The 21128-nt window shown below is 37.2% G+C and overlaps 1 protein-coding gene across 9 annotated transcripts in view; it reads right to left on the bottom strand.

Annotated features, from left to right (window-relative positions):
- The window catches only part of NEDD4L (NEDD4 like E3 ubiquitin protein ligase), a 564086-nt gene that overhangs the window by 43814 nt on the left and 499144 nt on the right, over positions 1 to 21128 (bottom strand). For 6 of the 9 annotated variants that reach the window (XM_075489080.1, XM_075489077.1, XM_075489078.1 and 3 more), the window contains 7 exons: positions 17344 to 17405; positions 17137 to 17239; positions 16055 to 16221; positions 13626 to 13758; positions 12307 to 12480; positions 7034 to 7108; positions 4994 to 5053 (listed from right to left, as the gene is read on the bottom strand). In XM_075489080.1, coding sequence (XP_075345195.1) covers positions 4994 to 5053; positions 7034 to 7108; positions 12307 to 12480; positions 13626 to 13758; positions 16055 to 16221; positions 17137 to 17239; positions 17344 to 17390 — 759 coding nt within the window. In that variant the 5' untranslated portion in view covers positions 17391 to 17405. The remainder of the gene's footprint in view (positions 1 to 4993; positions 5054 to 7033; positions 7109 to 12306; positions 12481 to 13625; positions 13759 to 16054; positions 16222 to 17136; positions 17240 to 17343; positions 17406 to 21128) is intronic. The other 3 variants (XM_075489079.1, XM_075489074.1, XM_075489075.1) reach the window with 1 other exon arrangement.

Genomic DNA, 21128 nt, shown 5'->3' with positions numbered 1-21128 from the left:
CTTTTGGTAAAGATGAATGACTGAAGACTCAGTCCTGCAAAGTATTAACATTCGAGCTCTTAAATTCTCACTAGGTGAATCCAAATTGAATTCCGTGAGCGCTTGGAATGAATGTTGGAATACAAAGCAGTGCACGTGAGTAAGAGATTAAAGGTGTTTAAGGAAGACTCTTTAAACTTTTTTAGTATGATCTTAAAATAAAACCACAAGAAGAATCAGCCTTGAAAATTATCAAATATCTTCACATTGGTTAGAAACCAATTGTTAAGCTTTCTAGTTTTAGAAAGGAGTCTTCCTGGTAAAGTGACAACTGCACTGATGACCATTCTTCTGATGGAAAAAAGCTAGTTATATGTAACATAAAAATTTCTAATCCCTGTAATTAAACTAAAAATCCAACACATTCTGGAAAACTGTTATTCCTGCCTTACCATACTACTGCCCTTAACATTTAAAGAAACACTGAGATTGGTCTCCTGGGAATTCAGGATATGTTCTTCCTCTTACCTGTCATGGCTATCTATAATAAACAATACTTGAACATTTTTTTTGTTTTAAAAACATAGCCTGATAAAACATTTGTTTCTATCCTATTGCTGTGTACTTTTAATACTCCAATTTATTTTAAACCTGAAGTAGTCACTATCAAATTATATATGCAAGCACTATTTAAGAAACATATATGCCTGAAGTGGTGAACTAGAAAATTGTAATGAAGTGGAATTAGCAAGATGCATTAATCCAGAGTTTGCTGCACTAGCAGCTGTAATTTTTTTGCCACAAAACAGTAAAAGGAAGAGTAGCAAAAGCTTAAAAGGACTGAAATTTAAAGTCATGTGAGAAATATCACAAACAGATTTTTAATTACATTGAATTTATATTAATTTAAAGGAAATCTTTTTTTGCCAGATTTAAAAAAAAAAATCATTAGCAACTGCATTATGGCTGACAGTATAAGAAAAACCTATAACCACTTCCAGCATACATAGGATGAACAGGACGAATGCAAAATTGATCGGTAAAACTTAGACGGCTAAGTATGATTCCAGTTCAATACCTGCAATCCATTCATTAATATCTTCAACTCTAAGAGTTTCACTGTTTTTCCTTATTTTACTACTTAGATTCCTTAGTGCAAGTATTCTACATCTGACTACAAAATCTATTTTCTTTTCCGCAAGTATATACTGTCCATGCCTTGAGTACTATGCAGACTCACAAGAGCATGGGAAGTAATAAGCCACAACACGAAGGCTACTTGGATAGCTGCCTCTCTGTCTCTAGGCCTTTAGCTTTAGTCACCACACTAACCATAAAGCAAGCAAAAAAGTTACTCTTTCCATGTCCTTATAAAGTGATTTGTGTTTCATGATCATTCCATTTAAAAACATGTATACAGTGGAAAATTGCTACCCAAAGATTGAAGACGTGAATTACATTGCACAGTAGAATTTGCAATGTAATTCAGAGGCCTAACTCTCTGTAATTTCAGAGGCCTAACTCTCTTTAGGCCTCTGAAGGCTCCTGTTGAAATTGAGGATACGTTCTTTTTCTACACTCTAATTGCTTTGCTGGAGCAAAGAATGTAACTGTAATTCTTGTTCTTGCTTCATATTAAGACCTCTTTCCTAGGACTCTTGCTTAAGTCAGTGTATTTGCTTTTCACGAGAAGAGCATAGCTGACACAAAGAACTGGAGAACTGCCTAGATAATCAAGAAAGGAAATGAGAAAAGATACTGAATGGGTCAGAAAGTTGACGTACTACCATGGGAAATAGAAAATACCCACTAAAACAAACTATGAGACTCCGATTTATTTCTTTCCTAAACAGTCGAGTGCTGGAAAGACTATGCTATTTTTCCACTCGTCTTAGTTCACAGAGCTGGCAGGCAATGATAAGGAGACTACCATTTACAAGACTGTTCTAATGGTTTCCACACCATTAATCAGTGGTCAATATGGCCACAGTAAGTGGTCTGAAAACAGTCCACAGACAATGTCTGAGTTAAAAATTAGATAATTAAGGCAACTGATTAGTCTGGCAGAAATCGAGAGGCCTGACAGTGGTTCGCAGGCTTTCTGGACCAATGGATGACTGCTACACATTCTTACATGTTTGCTCTATTCGGGCTATTAATATTGTCTACAATACAGAGGAAACATAAGGTGTGGATAATTCAGAGATTTGCAATTAAAAAACTTAATCAGTTAGTTGTAATAATGCACAATCTATTCACTATGTGACAGCATTATCAACTGCAAATTATCAACTTTGACTGTGAGGCTCCAGAAACAGAAAGAAGATGCTCTAGTTATACCACCTGATCTTTCCTTTCTCTTTAACACTCTATCAAAATAAATTCAGCTATCAGCAGCCTTTCTCCATTCGTTGGGGGTTAATGCAACCCATAATGCAATCTGCAAACCAGAGCTTGCCCTTCAACCTCCTTTCCATATGTTAGATACCAGGGTGAAAGATACTCTACCACATAGAGTAGAAACCTGGGAGATTTATCCAGAGCCTTTTTCCCAAAAAGGGAACACTTTTTAACAGCTGTCTTCAAGAAACAGTGGGGGAAAAAAAAGTATTATGGTTAAGCACAAAATGTCACGAGAATGGAGATGCTCAGACACATAATGCATTGCTCATGTTTTGCTCAGCCTAGTTTTTACAATGCAGCCTTCACACCAGAGGAATGGTAAAGAACCTTGGGGAACTTAAAAAAAAATACAGAAATCCTGACAAGCAAAGCGCTTAATAACCACAGACATATTTACCAAAACATGCACTTTATCTACAATCATCAACACCTACTTCATTACACACACTCGAGTAACAAAGGTACTCATCTTCTGTCACTGACAATACAAAAAAGTCAGCCACGCTGTATCTAGGGCAGATGTAACATTTTTACAGTTATACACAATATTTAGTGTATCAATTTCTTATGAGCTATATAAATGCTTAGACTCGGACCCACAGGGGGGAAAATCAGGTAACGTTAGTTGGCATGAATATGCCATTTAATAGCCTCCTCAGGCCCCACAGCTTGCTAAGACAAACCACAAATCAACACAGTTTTTCCTACTTTAGTCACGCTCTAAAACAAACAGGGTGGGGCCCTGACAGTAATATCAAGTCCGACACAAAGCAGCAGCAATCAGAGCAATCCATCAGGATACGCCACTCTGGGGTGTAACCGCTGTTCCCCAAGGGGCTCAGCTGCTGAGCGCATTGGTCGTCAGGCTGAAGGGCCAAGCACAGTTATCGCTCCCTTGCCAGTGCAACGCGTCTTTCGTTCTCACTGCAAAACAGATTCAAGAGGACAGAGCGCCCTGCACCGGGACTATTCCCGAGAGCCACGTGGATTTAAATCATCTCATACGCAGGAGGACACGGACCTCTGTGCTTGTTGCTCTTAAGTAACTCCACTAAGCCAGTTATAACAACGGGCATCATCACTTCTAAAGATGCCCCAGCATCGCATTTGTGTGCAGTCCACCCCCCGCCTCTGTGCCAGGCATGCTCCCGGCATGCCTGCAGAATTACGCTTCTTTAGGGACTGAGGCTGAAGAATGTCCAACTTGTGGGTCCCAGTCCAATGAGGGGTTTCACAGGGATTCTGCAAGCAAAACTCAAGTGATCTAGAAACTCCTACTATTGACAGATTGTATGACTAGAAACTGTAGGTGCCTGAAGGACACAGAGAATGGCAACCTTTGAAAATAATGCTTTTGGATTTAAATGCAAGAATCCTATTTAAGTCCTAAGGCCTCTGCAGATTTGGATGTCACAGTATAAATGCACGCTGAATGAAGCCGAAATGGGGGGGTAGGGTCCCATTAGTAAGCTGCACTATAATTAGGTAAAACATCTATGATATAGCTGTATTAATTATGAGTCAGTAAAGTTTGAAATCAGTTATTTGCAGAAAAATATTAGTATTTTGCCCTAAAAAGTATAATCAAGACAAGATGCTCTGCCAACAAAAGACCTTCTTTACATTACAGTTCAATATAGCATGCATTTTAACTAATGATTAACAAGTCAAGCTGGTTTTGCAGGGACACAAAAAAATCTGCTATTTGCAGGAACAAAATACAAATATGCTCCTCTGATTCTAAAGTCAAAAAACAGTAAATATACACAGTATTACAGAATGATGCATCAACACCCAAATTAAGATCTGACATTACCACATACAAACAGGAAACATACCAAGTCTAAATTATATTTCTTTCCCTGAAACGAATTATCTAGGAGCACGTATATTCATAAAAGCTATTTATGATAGTTACTGTAAAATGATTTCTATGAAATAACTTGCTTCAGATGGACATTTAATCAGGTTAAAAAAGAATGGGATGTTTCTGACAAAGTCCAATATAAATTAAAACCACTTTCCTTGTATTACACTTTCAGAAAAGCACTTCCAGAATTTTACTGGACAATCAAAGTAAAAATTCAGCCCTGGACTGCTGAACAACTACTGGAAAATGAAAACTGGCATTAAATAAGACCATTAAGAGCTCTATGATATATCACTGTGCCTCCACAGTTCTCAAATTAAGATCAACTTTAATTCTTAAAATGAATTAGTCTAATGGAGAGTAAGGAAAGACAGAAGCAGCTACAAACACAGCTACATGTATACTGTTTTGATGTCTCATCTTTCAATATCAGTTTTTAAAGAATTAGGTATTTCATCTTTCATTTTTCAGAAGCCTGTGGTATTTCCTTAGTGCACAGCTTTGCTAAAACTCAGTGGCATATCCACATCATTAAAACATGCTAGTATTTGACTGAAATTGCAGTGTTTTGAGAAATTTTGAGAAAATTTGAAACAACAACAAAAAAAATATAACTATCGATTCAGTGGCTGTATTTCATTCAACACACTGCTGCTTTGTGAAAAAAAGTTCCTCGTTGCACAAGACCTAACTCTACCCACATTTGACTTAGAGATAGTGCTTGATAAAGAGTATTATTACCGTTGGTTCCTCACCACCTGTGACAGTTGAAGAACGAGCTCTCCTAGATGGACCACTCTGCTGTTAAATGATAATTAATGTTACAGATAAGTACACTTAGTGATGAAGGTCACTGATTACTGTCACATCTTTAGCAGTAAGGAATCACAGACACTCAAATTTATTAAAAGAGAGCAATTAGATGGAAATAATGTTTAAGATAATAGCAAAAAAACTGAGTCATCACTCACTGATAACCAAGTCAGAATCTCATACCAAAACCACCAACGGAACCAATTTCAAGAGTTCTTGCATCTGATTCTCTATGTTCAGTATTGCTAATGATAATAATAAGAACATTTACTCTAAATGTAACATGATCTTATTCCCCCACTCCCCCCCCAGTTTTGCATGTTCTGCCCATAAACATGGTATTTAAAACCAAAATGGATACAATGTGTGCACAGAAAAAGTCAGATTAAAAAGATGGAACTGGTACTTTGAATTTTCAGTAAGGATTAATACAGTCAAGAACAGCACTGTATTTAGAAAGAAAGTATGTATTTAGTTGCTAGAAGGTAAATTCTCATTAGCTTAGTAAGGATTAAATATGGTTAAGATCAGGTAACATCCTTGTTTTCGAGCAATGCTTTCAATTCTGCTGTTTTGAACATCTGCTAATGAAAGGAGTGTTCTACAATAATTAAGTGATAGACATACCACCAATCCCAACCTGACTACATCAATTAAAGAAACCCAGACTCCATAAAGTGATATTAAGTAAAGAAGCAGAGCACCTCTGGAACAGACTGCATTAGGAGACAACTTTGTCTAGTAGAGAGAGAGGACAGTTAAGGTGTAATTGTACCGGAAACCACACCCCTGTTTACCCCGAAGAGAAAGGAAAGAGACAGATAATACTTCAGAAGCAGTTCTTTGAACAACAGCTATTCCATGCATCTCTAAGCAGCAAATGTAGATACTAAGACTTCTAGAACACGTGAAAAAATTAAAGAGAAAAAACCTAAGTTATTGTAAATGTCTGCCAAATAGCAACAGAAAGAACAAGCAAAGGAGAGACATCAGCTTTAATAACAAACTTATTGATATACTATATTTACCCAGTATTTCCATTAAACAGATATACAGATTTGCTATTTGTAGATTCATATGTAATATATTTCTAATAAAAAAATCAGAAAAAAATTCCTGCAAGAAAAGTATAATTTTAAAAAAATATTAAACTATTTTGAAAATCTGAACAGTTTTACTCAAAAGCGTATCTTGCACAATCCTATTTTAAGTAGTCTCTCTATAGCTTACCACCTTTTGCAATCCCCATACTTGGGTTGTAGGACAAAATACGTAGAACTTTCTATCAATTAGACCAAAGGTGTGCATGGTTACAATGTGAAAGAGAATCTTTTTTTAAAAACCATCTTTGTATCTTTTCCTGTTTGAAGAATCTACTTAAATGAAATTGCAGAAGCTGCTTACCTAAATCACTCAGATTAAAAAGCTACGACAGATGCAGTTCTATTCAGTTCTATCGTACAAGGACTATCGCAAAAAGGCTCCTTTTAACTACAACTAGGTAAAACATCAGTCTTTTTTAATGTTATACAGATTTATATATTCCAAGTAAAATCAATTTACGGGACACAAAAATATACCTGATAGGAGAGTCCTGTGGCTGCTGCAGTTCCAAGTGTAGATGGTGCTACTGCCCTCTCCTACCCCAGCTGAAAACACCCCTTGGAGGATTTTCTCTCTCCACTGACTATATACCTACAGTTCAGTACGCTAGATTTCTATGCTAGATAACTGACGTTAGTGTGACTATGCACTCAGTCTCAAAACACTGTTCTCTCTCTTGAATGTCCTCATTTGAGTTGCTGACCATGATAATATTAATTTGGTATCCATTACTATTTGGGATAGTCATATGCCCATACTGGTTACTGATCTAGATCTGACTAGAACTGACCTAAGAAAAGATATTATTCAGAATCAGAGAATGTTGAAACAAAAAGAAAGAAATAGAAGTTAGCTTTGGTTTACCAAGGATAATTGAGACTGCTCAGCAACTGTGTCTGTCACGCTGCAAGATCTTAATCTTGAAGAAGGATCTCTTTGCTGGAAACAAACAAATAAAAAAGACAGACATGTTTAACTTAAAGTGTCTTAAAATATGGGCTTTTATTCAGTAATTTTACTTTTCTCCCATTTAATCCAAACCTCTAAAAAAAAATACTTATGTTGCAGTGTCTTTAGTTTTAATGCTTCTACAGAAATGTGGCAAGCAATGAAAAATCTAAATTCTCAGCATTCCATCCTGGACTGTTTCAGATTAACTGAGAAAAGGAAAGTACTTGGATACACATCTTGTACTCATCTTTAGCATCCAAGTTACAATGTTTTATTGGCCTAATCTAAGCGAAGAGAATAGGCCATCCCATCTGGGAAATCACGCAGGAAAATTAACAGTTGTGGAATCAGCAGTAAAGAGGAAGATTAACTACAGACATAATGGGATGTGAAAATGCCATGGAACTTCTGATAAAGTATTTTCAAGTCTCTTTGGAAGACGTTTCAGAGAACCTGGAGGGAGCATAAGCAGTATAAGGCAAATGTAAAACTTCTGGCTGAATACTGGCAACGTAGTCCTTGGAAAATCAATAAGCTAGAGAGTTAACGAATTTCTACATACGGCTTACTGCACCAGTTAACCCCTATATTCGATACTCGCACAGGGGCACGAGAGGATGCCAATCCTATGCAGGAGATGATTACGTGGTTCTCGTGCCTACGGCCCCCTGAGCCTGTGGCTGGGAAAGCAGCAAGTTCTGCAGAACTTTCACTGGGATTACAGCCACAGTAGGAGCCTTGCTGAGCTCATCTGTTGGCATATTAAGAAATTTCCAAATTTGCATCTTCGTACATGATGGTTAGCTTACTCTTCAATAATAACATTAAGAACAGCTTTAAAGTTTACTGTTTAACAAATGGCAGAGAGGTGCTCAGGAGTTTGCTGGCTGGAGTTAATCCAGAAATTTCATACGAAACCAAACTAACTGCTAGAGATAGAAATCTACATTGTAATGATCATTAGGGCACCTATAAATACAATATAAATAATACCAAAAGAAAGGGACAATAGAATATACCCAATTACTAGACGGATTACTTATGTTTTGCAGGTACAAACCTCTTTGTAACAAAATCTCCTGTAAACAATTAGTATCTACTTCTGTTTTACCAGGTAGGGTATATACAATTTCTCTGTTGAAAGGGGCCGTTCATTTTTTTAAAGGAGAAATGTCAACATGAACAAATTCTGATAGAAAAAGATGTGATTTTTTTTTTTCCCTACTATCCTAGAAACAGTGGCAGAATGCAGCAGTATTACCCCAGGTCAACATACTGACTACAGGAATTCTGGTTTGAACTCGGTGAGGATCAGGTGATTTGCTATGAATTTCTTTGAAAAGGCCAAATAGAAAGGGCGACTTACATTAAAAATCCTCTGTCCCACATGATTTTGTAAGTGATGGGAAATGTTAACATAAAAGCAGGACAATTTGTCCAGCAAGAAAAAATTATAAGAGGGATGGAAAAAAAATCTGAACAATTAAGCTAAGAACATTGTTTCTTAGACGAAAATTAAGCAGATGACACTTCTCTCAAAACCAGACATTGCAACAAAAACTGTAGCTGTAACACGGCTCTTCAGGGTGTGCATGCTTCACCTTGGTTTTCATTACTTCATGGTGACATTCACAGATGGCATGCATTATTGACAAAAATTAGGCATTAAGAATAAATCCAAAATCAAATACTATGGATGAGATCTCAAAGTCTTAAAAATTTATTTACTTAAAAACTTACAGTATTTCTTTAAAAAAAAAAAATCAAGTTTTAATTTTCCTCTTTGCCTTCTAGTTTTGAAATTCCCAAGACACATCCTTCATGACCATGAATCGGAAACAAAAAAGCCCTAAAAAAAGCAGATATGCTAGCATGTCTGCTTGATACTAAAATGTAATTCCTCACAAACCTGTGAGGTTTATCAAAAATAAGGTGATAAAGCACTGTGGTGTCAAGTGACCGAAGTCCATTCCGTATGGGACAGGCTCAGATTATAAGGGGTGCTATTATCTCAGGTGCTGTTATCTCAGCACCTGAGAAGTGACAAGGATCAGTAATTACATTTTCCACTTGCTACAGTGGTGTGTTTGGGACTCACAGCCACAGAGGCTTCTTCAGATCCCAAAATTACAAGGAAGACCTCCAAAGATAATTTCAGCTTTTACTTCTTGATAACAAGACTTTTGCTATCCAGTTAAAAAATGTTTCAGAAGGAACGAATATGCCACGCTAATATTCTTTATATTTAAGAAGGAACTAATGTTCTGCCTACATCAGTTAGCAACCATTGCCCTGCAGAATTAATACCTGGTCTACAAGGTGTAGTCCAACATAAGAAATACATCAGTATTAAAGTAATTTTGAAATATCCCCATAGCTGGTACCAAGACATCTAGAAGGTATTAGGCATGGCATCAGCAATCATTTTTTGTTACTCATGAGAAATCCCAAATAATGAAAAAAATATACAAATACTGTAGTCATGAGAGCTGGCAACAAAGCAAGCCATGAATAGAGTATTTCTGTTGGAAGGGACCCACAAAGATCACCCAGTCCAACTGCCTGACCACTTCAGGGCTGACCAGTATTCAATAAACCACAGTATTTAATATAATCAATCAGCATCTAAACAGCATTTCACTTCAAATGCATTTTCTCACACAGCTTTTCTGTGCAGTTTGATTGAGGTTGTAAGTTCCATGTACAGAAACAAGCCTTGGGTACTTCTTAAACTTATTATTTTGCATAATTGATACCTCATCTTTAATCAAAGAGTAACTAGCATTACCCTTTTCTGGGTATTAATGGTATGAGTATGAATGCACGAATAAACAAGCAAATGACCTACCCTCTTTATAACCACTCACATGGGCACCCTTATGTACCACTGACAGATAACAAAGCAACACCATGAAGCAAACTACTTGAGAGGCATATCAGAAATGCCAACTCTTACTTGAAAACATCAGTCCTGAGAGCACATTCTGTTAAAAGATCAGTGTTTAAAAAAAAAAATAGAAAAAAAGACATAATTACACCTCGCTTCTATGTTATGCTAAAGATTAACGTGAAAGGATTTGTCTGACAAATGTATTGACCAGCAAGTCTGAAGTGTTTTCTGGCATTACATAGATATACGAGGAGAGTGACAAAATACTTTAACACACATACAATCACTCCTCAACTATCTGTTGGCAACTTAGCTGTGTTGTAGGTTAACTACGTATGGACGTAGAGACATTGAAGCTGTCTCTGTGTAAAACAGCCAAGGGTCAGGCTGGATGTACTAGCCTAGGCACGCTGTTGGGGAACGCAACTGTCAGGGCTTCTAGTTTCAGCCCACAACCTGCAGATCTGAGCCAGCTTTATGTAAAGCCAGTTTAGAGCTGGTGGGTTTGGGAAAAACCCTGGATCCAAGCTTCCTCCGTGCAAAGTCATGAAGCTGATCTCACAAGCCTTCGGGAATCTGGATCAAGAGGAAACGTCATGTGGACGTACCCAGGCACATGGATTATAGCCTGTGTTCAGCTGAAGTGCCAAACTTTTCCTGCCTACCTGGCTCAATCCAAAGGAAGCTCTTGGACGTCTCTGTACTGTGCTTGCCAGCCTCCAAACTGGGAGGATTTATTAGCCCAGGGTAAGCACTGTTCATTCACACAGAACCAGCTCAGACTTAAGTGCTGGCTCAGGCTGGAGAGGCCGGAGCTGTGGGAAGCACAGTTCAGAGACAGGGGCTGCCCTGACAGACACGCTAGGGCTATGCACTAGACGCTGCCGACCCGCTCAGGCTCTGCGTGCGGAGCGCTGGGTGCCTCAGCAAGGCACCTCCGAGCCATTTCACTGCCTGCTTTTTTCTGTTACTTTCAGTACCCCAACACCCTCTTACACTGGATAATGCATGGTAACAGAGATTTTAAATGCTCTGACAATTTCTTACTCTGCAAGTGTGGTCTGATTGTAATTTTTATTACACTGATAAGAAAGATGTTATCACTTAATGGTTCATAAAAGAGCTAGTTTGTATAGGAATATAATTATTGAATTATTTTAATGAAGATAACTTGGCAACTATACCATTTATTTATTATTTTTGGTGTAAAAAAATGTAGGCCCTGATCCTGCCACTGAAACTATTTGATTAATCTCCTTCCCTCCAAGTGAAGGTCTACTAAAAGCTGCAGTTATCTACAAAAGCACAAGTGACCCTTTATGCAGATGTTTAGCCATCAGAGCTATAATTTGCTAACCTCCAGATAACATTCAAATCATTATAAGCCACCTACTGCGTAAGTTCTTTGTGAAAAACTTGTACCTAATCAAGATTCTATTTAATCAGAACAAGAGCAAATACGATCTCTTATCTCTTGAATTGCAAAGGTACCTTGATGGCATATACCAAGAATTAAAAAAAAAAAAAAAAAAAAAAAAAAAGAATAAATCACAGCATGATGTTCTGTTTAAAACCTACAATTGTTTTTCGTAATCAAAGAGACATAAGACATTCCCCCACTTGCAAGTGTAGTATACTTATTTTTTGTGGTATCATCAGTCTGACAAACTAATGGATAACACAAATATAGAGAACGTTTTTTGGTTTTACCTCAAGTAAACTCTTATGGTGACAGACAATTTTTTTCCAGACTAGCCATTTACAAACTCGTGGAGGATTTCACCAGAACTATCTAATTTCAATTCTAATCCTTCGTTAGTCTTATAATAGTTAATCCAGTAAACTATGAGGGGTTTATAAAATCCTAATATAAGAAAGCACATGCTTTAAAATAAGTACAGTTAAAATACTGAACTTGAGAAAAATTATCATGTAGTAAAATGGATGATGATTGAAAGATCATTAGCAGTTTTTCCTCTTCCCTTTGGAAATTCTTAGCTTGATACTCTCTAGGATTACATATTTTGTTTCACTAAAGGTATAAGAGTAGCAGAGTCTGAAGTTAAACTCACACAGAAGAAAACATTAACTCTAAACTGAGGAATTCTGTTGTTTAAGGCAGTTTGCTCAATGGTGAAATTATGATGCATTTTTTGGAAGATAATTTTAACTGTATGCTCAGGTTTTCCTGAGACCAGCAATTACTCCCCATCCATGTAGATGATTCAGATTAGGTCAAACTAACAGAAGATTACAGCAATAGAGGTTTATATAGAAAGAGCAGCATGTCACGTACAATCAAAGAACTGAGTTGTTCCCCATTGGAATCAGGAGTGACCTGAAGTCTTCTGCTCAGTTCCTCAGATAGCTCCTGAGGACTGGTACGGGATACTGGAGATGCAGGAGGTGGCAATGACAAGCTTAAGGAATCTCCACTTGCACTTGCCTCCTCTGAAATGGTTTCCCAAGGCTACCAAAAGAGAAGAAACTACGTTAAGGATTTATAAAGACAGATGGAGTCTTCTTTCCCTTTGCCTTCTCTGGGACCACCTCACTGTGGCAAACACAGGTGTGATAATCAGCCTTAATATTTAAGAAAATGAACCAATCCCTAGAACACACAAACAAACACTCAGTGTGAAGCAGTCGCAGGGAAAAATGGTTTTCATACTGACTTCAAAACGGTCTTCATGTTGATGATGACACAATGCTTTACGATTCAACACAGAAAATAATGTAGATGAAAAGATGCATTAAAAAGAGCTCTCATTAAATAAATTCTATTTGAAATTTTGTTCAAAATGTAACTAATTCTGCACTCTTACTAAAAACTTGTAAGAAACAACTGTTAATTTTAATTTAGAATAAAACACATAATAGAAAGGACTCATTAGTTTCTGCAAATCAAATATTAACAGGTCACAAGTGCAACAATAGTTTCAGCAATCTATTTGTTGCTCTGAATAACATTTAGTGAACCAAAACTAGCTTTCACAAAGAATTTTGTCTGTGATTCACATAATAAAATATTCCTTAAAGTTGAATGGGATTTGAGCTTTGCACAAACTCTCACTTAGGCCTACAAACATCTACCAAATTTAATTTATTTAGTCTAGCTACAAATGAAACAAACACTCACCCTGATTAATAAGATCTCAGAATTCGAACTAAAACCAACTATTTTGGGAAAAAACCAACAGCTTCTCTTTCCTCTAAATCAAGACACTAAAGAAAAATGAAGTACATGGCAGTTCCAGCCAGTATGTTTCCCTTCTTTTTACGACTTATTCCACTATTACTCAAAGCAGAATATTGAAAGTGTTTCTATCAACGTATATATATAACAAGCAATGCTTGGAATTATAAATGTTTCTCCCAGCATTTGTACAGTATTTAATATTGTGCATACATTATCAGGCACCCACAAATGCATGGGCCCTTGAAAGTATAGCTCTATTTAGGATTGTTATTGTGTCACTGCTATTGTACTTAGGCAATTTCCATAAACACCATGTAAAAACATTGCTATGTACGTTGCATAGTAATTAGCTTACAAATGAGAAACACATCAGCTTGAAGTTTAGGCAACTTCTTAAAACCAAGACCTTTACATACCTCAGGAATGTCTCCACTCTCCATAGGCTCTGGTTCCAAATCTTCACTAATGTGTCTCCGAGAGCGGAACCGCCTATGGGCTGCTTCTTGGTTTATTTGTCTGATGTTGTTATCTGAATCAGATCCCACATCACTGGATAGTAGGGAAATGAAAGCATGTGAAGGAGAAAAGAACAAGAAAATAATGCATGTTAAACTAAAGCACCTACCTTGTCCATTGCTTTCAAAACCTCATTAATGCTTCTGATTATAAAAATCAGTATCCTTGCATATGTCATGCTTCATAAATAGGAGAGAGTTTAATCCCTCAAGCCAAAGTAAATCAAACTGGAAGCACTTCACAGATGCCACGTAACAATGGAAATTAACATTCTTTACACATCAAAGTTGGGCGAGTAGAAATGGAAGTCCACACTGAAATACACTAACCCACCATCACTCATCCCTTCCTGTACTGACCAGAATCATTCCTGACACCGAGATTTTACCTTTGCCCCTGTCTATGTCAGCTATTGCTTTCCTTTTTTTGACAGCCAAAGCAAATGCAAGCTGTTGTGCTACGGATAACTTTTTGAACTGGCTGCAACCGCTAGCTTGGCTCACACCAGCAGTGGTGGAAATGGAAAACGCCCCAGTTCCCTCAATGGAAACCGCCCTGGCTTGTGGGCCTTCTCGGTATGCACAGCTAGAGATAAATCTCTATTACAGTACTCGATGGGCAGATGTTGTCAGAAGGGAGTATTGTATTTGATCCTCTCATTCAGGATGAGGGACTGTAACTTTGAAAGATGGTTATGTTCAGGAAAAACTTCTTTGTGCAATCATTTTATCATTGCACGTTTTAAAGAACTATGAGAAATTAACTCCTCTCATGTTCCTACTGCAGACATGGATGGCACAGCACTCAATGTTTTTCCTTGATGACCAACTTAGTATCTGAGTTACTGGCCTAAAAGTGAGAGGTTATGTATCCTACTTGCAACCTCACAAGACCTCCCACTCCTAGCAGTTTCATAAATTCACAGAATTTAAAGGCTAGACAGCATCGTTCTAAAGTCTTCATTCTTCACCAAGCCTGGTGTCATGCATAAAGTTTATCAGTAGTAATTATGCATTTGTTTCCAAACCACCTGTGATGATACCTAGCTAAAAGCAAACCCCTGAGGCATTCATTTTATACACCCATCTGATGATGATGCTTTCTAGTGACGATTACTTTTTGGTATCTGCCAGTCAAACATTTCTGAATCCACGTACTCTTTACTTCATTCATTTAGCATAATCGGATTACAAGGAGGTGCTAAATCAAATAATTTATAAAACCTGCTTTTTTATAGACACTTACTGATCATTACCAACCATAACGATAGTCGTTGATGAGATTTACTTGACAAAATACACAGTGCTTAGTAAATAACCCAAATAGTTCAACAGTAAATAGTTCAAAACATACAGAACGAAATTTAACTCAGTTCTAAGATAAACGCATCAGAGAAGAACAAATAGTGCCTTAAATAAGGACAACACATATTTGCGTAATTTAGCTATGATTATGAATATTCAAGAAAGAATAACCATTACTGTTGTAATAAGCACTAGTGGAAGAACAGTTACTACATAAAAATAATGCAAGATGTTTACCTAATATATGATTTCAGTATAACTCTTAACATTGTCAATTATACATACTTTTTAAAATGTAAGCTTGCCACAGCTTTATAAATCTAATCGTAAGAAACATATAATGAAGGCTTGAGCAGGAACTCCGTGTAAACACAATCAGTGTAAATAGATAATGCGGTCTATACACTGAATAATAATAAGGATCTCCTCAAAGTTAATCAGTTTAACTTAATTAAAACTTAATAGAGTTGACTTTTTTTTCCTTACCTTTCCAACAGTCTCTATAGAAGAAAGTAATTTATTCCTGTTAAATTACTTACTGAAAAATTCCACATCTGTCTCCCAATATTCTAAGGTACATTGTCAATGCACTGACTTCCCTCCCACCCCTTCAGATTTCCTAGAATTTCCCAGAATACCTATGTGTATATGTGGTTTCCTGGGGGTGGGGAAGTGTCTTCTCATTCTTTAAAAAAAAAAAAAAAAAAAAAAAAAAAAAAAAAAGTTTCCTTTTTAACTGAAGACCTCCAGGTTTTGGTTCTCAATTTAGTAGCACATCTGTGAAAATTTTTCCATGAATAAACTATAGTTCCAGATACATAGCACAGTTAGCACCAAAATAATAATTTATCTGTTACTGAAAAGAACAGCGTGTCTTTATAAACTGCTTGATAAAAGTCTTGCTTAAGGCTTTTTCCAGCCTTGAATTTGTAAATTCAAAATGGTTATGTTTGTTGGAAAAAATCACTACTTATTAATAATTTTGCACACATCCACAAAAAACATTGCACTACACTGCCACTTACATTAAACTTGGTCGATGCCACTGAGTAGTCCTGTTGTTATGGTTGACGTAGTAAGTCCGCCCCAGGTTGTCCACCTTTTCTTCCCACCCAGGAGGCAGCGGAGGAGGTGGTAACTCCTCCTGACGTTGAGATGCGGAGTCACTGGAATCAACCACATCCCATCCATGCTTTGGTGGGGTGGGGGGGAGAGAAAAATTTAAAATTTTAAAGTTCACTTTAAAGAGAAGTTATTTCATTGCTGCTTACATTAGTGTATAGGTGCAGATTCTGAAATTTTTTCAAAGAGAAGTTCAAAATTACTTAAATGTAAACCATATAGAAATAGAATAAGCTCTGTGGTTACAGTGTGCACCTCGCTTTAATGACAAAAACCCTAAAATCCCATCAGTCTATTACAACAGGGATTCCCAAACGTATTTGGGTGGTTGCTCGTTCATTCTAGTGGTGGCCAAGTGCAGATTCCCAGTCAAGAAGCCAAAGAGAACCAACTGCTAACTTTTGAATTCAGAGACGTATGGCTTGGGATGAGAGCCCTCCTTCCCAAGATAACAGATGACTGCTGCACACTGTTAGTAAGGCAGGCAAACCTGGGCTGACGTTCACTCTGTCAGCCCTAATTGCAGCTAATTCTTAAAATGGATGATGGCTGATAGGAGTGCTGAGAAGTCTTTAAACCTGCTGTGCTTGCATGAGCTTTATTCTCTGCAAAGTCAAAGCTGCCAGGGAATAAAGAAAAATGTTATAATACCTATTTTGAAATGGCCTCTGAAGAAGAGGTACCATTATGTTTATAAATTACTTGCATAGACTTTCTGTATTCTTCTGCTTGGCATGACTTCCACTTCTACTTGCTCACAAACTGAGTCAGACAAACTTTAGAATTCATTGTGGCAGCTGAAATACTTTGAAATACTTGAAATAGTTGAAAAAACCGGGGGGGGGGGGGGAATGCTGGGGGGGGCCAGGAGAGTAAGCTGCTACTAACACTGCTACCAGGGTTTATCTTTCAAAGGTACTACTTTTTCCACAATTATACTTAAATCTCTAATAACTTGAATGTTTCCACAAGCATTACGCCTTACCTCAGACTCATCCCTTTGATCATTGTTTTCTTCCTCTTGGCCACCATTTTTAGGCATATAAGCCATCTTCAGTCTCAAGAAACCCTTTACACGAGATTTGTGGCTAGAACACAAGGAGGTACATTTCATTCAAAAACCCTTAAATAGCTGCAAATAACAAACTTTGAAGTAGGAAATGTTTTAAAATACCAAGGTCCTCTCCCTCACCTTCTTGGTCTGAGAAGGAAATCCTTAAATGTGTATGGCCTTTCCATGGTTGGGTCTTCAGTCTATAAGCATTTAAGAAAATGGCAAATTAAAGGGCTTGCCCACAAGTACAGAGACATATACAGAACATTCACATCGCAGATGCGGCAGAAAGGCTAGAGAAGACGTTTCAGTAACGAGGTTACAGCAGGCAGAGCCCTCCCCGTGCGTTACCGTTAGATGTCAATGCACAGCTGCAGAAGCAGTCCACGAGATGTCACTGCAAATACCAGCGACAGCCTCACCAAGGCTCATTTGTACGTGGACACAACAGTCACAACTCGGAAAAAGGTGGAAAAGACCAACTAAACAAACCCCTTCCAACTTTTTCCAGTCACCCAACAGCAGTGTCAGAAAACGTTGCATCCATTTAGAAGCAGTATTTTTTGCACATTAGAAAGCGATGAAATAAAACTCCTCCTCAGTTGGCCTTCATTTTTCATTTCAAAGCAGTTGAGACTTTCAAAACTAATTAAGACTTTGAAATCCTTTATGAAGTACATAAGTAATATTATCAGCCTGACAGATTACATCTTCTGATTTCCATGTAACTGTAAGTTTCATAAGCTTTCAATCCTGAAAACTTTGTATTAGATGAGAATTTCAGCTTTCTTATCAAATAAGTTACATCCTTCGTGTCTGTGAGAACATGGACGCTATAGGTACAAAACTAGGCATTTAAAAATGACAAGGTAAATAAGAGACTCAGAAATCCATATACATGCTCAATCTGTTGATTGCTTGGGGTACTTTATTCTAATCGATCGTACGATTTGGGCTGACAAAATTGGAAGCATGAGCTGTGTTACACTGAAGGAGTAAGCACATTATCATACACGCTCCAGTAAGACTAGAGATCTAGTACCTCGGATTAACACCAAACTTTCTCAAAATGAGCACAAAGTTAGTGGGTGCTTCTCAGAATGTTGCGCCTGTCTGCCATCCACTAAAAAAATGATACTCTATCTGTAAATCCCTTCCCAGCCCTATCCCTAAATAGGAATACTTCTCAAGTCCAATTCTTTAACTAAACTTCTAAATACAGAATAATCTTAACGCCCAGACTATTATTCATTACAAGGTTTGTTACCTGTTGTATTTCAAAGTCAATAAATAAGAATTTAAAAATCAATCCTAACTCATTATATCTCAGGTATTATACCAAATACCATACAGACTTTCACTGCATGAACTCTTATCCTGCAAGGCATTTCCTGTAGTGGGTGTCCACTTAATCTGAGACACAGACTTCCCATTTTCTTCAGAGAGATAGTAGATTTTAACCAAATCAACAGGACAAAGCATGCATGATTAATAAGTACTGCTTTTTAGTACTCAACTGTAAGTAATGTACATAAAATAAGAAGCCATATATTTTAACCAAATTTTGTAGATAGTAATTAGACAGTATTAGAGAAAACGAGGATTTTGACAAACAAATCAGCAGCACAGCTAGAATGAGAGAGCAAACATTTGTTAATAAATACACCACGATGTCTCTTATTAAGGTACTGGAAGGATGAATGAGGAAAATATCGATTAGAACATAAAGATATACAGTATGTTTCCCTGAGCCTCCAATTAGTACATGCACCTGAACAAGCATATAGCTAACTAATTGTACCAGAGCATGAGAACACGCCCAGGGGCAGGGCGTAAGCACCCTGGGGAGACGCTGCTACCTTACGGCTATAGAAACAACGACCGTTCTGAGATACGTATTGCGAGTTTTCCCAGAGGGAATTTTTGGGGAAAAAAGTGGCTTCTGGAGCTGCAGAAAGTGTCTGCGAAGATGGAGAGCGAGGAAGGATTTTGTACAGGAATCACATTCACTTTCTAGTGAGCCTAGAGGAAACGGGCAGTTCTGGACTGCAAAATTTCATCATTTTAGCACAATGGATTTTATTCTTCAATGGCAGTTAAGTAGCTGAACCAGGGAATTTTACAATCTTGGATTTTCTATGTAAAGACAGTAGAAGACTTTAAAACAATTTGAAAAAGTTTAGCATTCCACTCAAATATGAGCTAGAAAGAGATATGCACGCTCATGTTCCACGTAAGTCCCCAGTGAGAGGAGAAGAGTTGTTCTCTTCCTACAGAATATGGAATGAAAACAAAAAGGTGCTAATTCCTCAAAACAGCTCACAGAAAGTGTGTGACATGTCTATAGCTGTATCTCAAATCTTGCCAATGATTTTTAAATATTAGAAATAATGTTTACTAAAAAGGAACTTTAAAACACTAGCTGACTCTGCAAAATAGGCATGCGCTAATACATCCCTCATCATTTTATATTTCATAGCACATTTTTTGCAGGACACGTAGCTTAACACTGGAGGACTTTTTCTATAGTTATGTACAGGCTATTTAGATAATGCTGATGCATATGGATACATGTAAATGGAAATATACACACAAGTACAGATAAAATAATACTACACAATACAGCTCATATGAGAATGGAATGATGCATTTTTCATGAGAATACAGTTCTCACGAATTCAGTTTGTTCCATCATATTTTTCGACTATTATAGTTTATAAGCCAACAACAGCGTTATGACTCAAGATCAACCATAACAGACATATCTAAATAAGTGTCACTGTGAAAGTCAGTACAAAGCCATTTTCCGCCTACAATAACGGCCATCAATAGCAAGAAGTCTAATTCAGGCACAAACAGCAACAGTAGCAACAGTCATGCTAAAATCGATACCTTATTTCGATGTAAACATTTTCAAAAATTTCAATAATTCCCATGTTCACCCATTCAAACACAAAATACCCCTCCCAGTTCATGGAAGTAAGATTAACATGTACATCATTTTTAAAATATTAACTACATCCAGACAATGTTAGTAATCCAAAACATTATATAATATCAGAAAACACTTATACCAAGCATAGAACAATCACTGTATAAAGATATACATATATATGCATATATGTAGAATTTAGTAGAAAACTTTGTGAAGTAGAAAGTGTATTTTTTACTATTTACAGAGAAGATTAAAAACAACTGCAGGGTTTCATGCTTTTTCTGCCTTGTGACCTTCTAACTTCAGTTCTTTCATCAGTGACTGAATTCAGCTTTGAAGCATCGGGTGAAGTACAGTATGAATACAAAAAGACAAAGGAAATGCTTTCTTGGCACAAACATGTTCTGCAAAGTTCATTTTGGGTTTTTGTCTACTAAGTGAAAAAGAAGACCGACCATACAGCAATACTGAAAAAACTGAAACTGAAGCAAATCTACCCAAGAAATAAAGAATTCACTTTTACTTATCTTTGAAAATTGTTTTGACTGAGGCTTTTGCAGCACGGGATGGTAGTACTATAGACATACACCTAGTGTCATGTAAAGTAAGGTTTCTAAGCAATGTATAGACTTTATCTGCCATGGGCGCAAACTGAGGTTAACTTCAAGCTTCATACAACTAGATTGTCATATGGGCCCTCTTTGTTCCATCACTTCACCTTCTTTGATGGCAGGCTCTGTGTAAAGTAAGTCCTCATGAAATACCCAACATCACCGATGTAATTTAAAAAAATCCTGATTTTTAGTTATTTGGTTTTTTCAGTACAGCATCCCTACATCTCCAACCCAGCACAGCGTCTTCAGCCTTTTCAGCAGTTTCCAACAGAAACAGATTTGACGAGGGCCCATCAACTGAAAGCAGAGGCACAGACCTTTCGCTTAGACTTTTTCACTGGAAGTCTGGCAGTGAAAGCTTGAATGCACTGGAG

The sequence above is a fragment of the Mycteria americana genome (genome assembly GCF_035582795.1).
Source record: "Mycteria americana isolate JAX WOST 10 ecotype Jacksonville Zoo and Gardens chromosome Z unlocalized genomic scaffold, USCA_MyAme_1.0 Scaffold_30, whole genome shotgun sequence".
In the NCBI taxonomy this organism is placed as follows: domain Eukaryota; kingdom Metazoa; phylum Chordata; class Aves; order Ciconiiformes; family Ciconiidae; genus Mycteria; species Mycteria americana.
The sequence above is the reverse complement of the archived record's forward strand: the minus strand, read 5'-3'. Positions and strand labels throughout refer to the sequence as shown.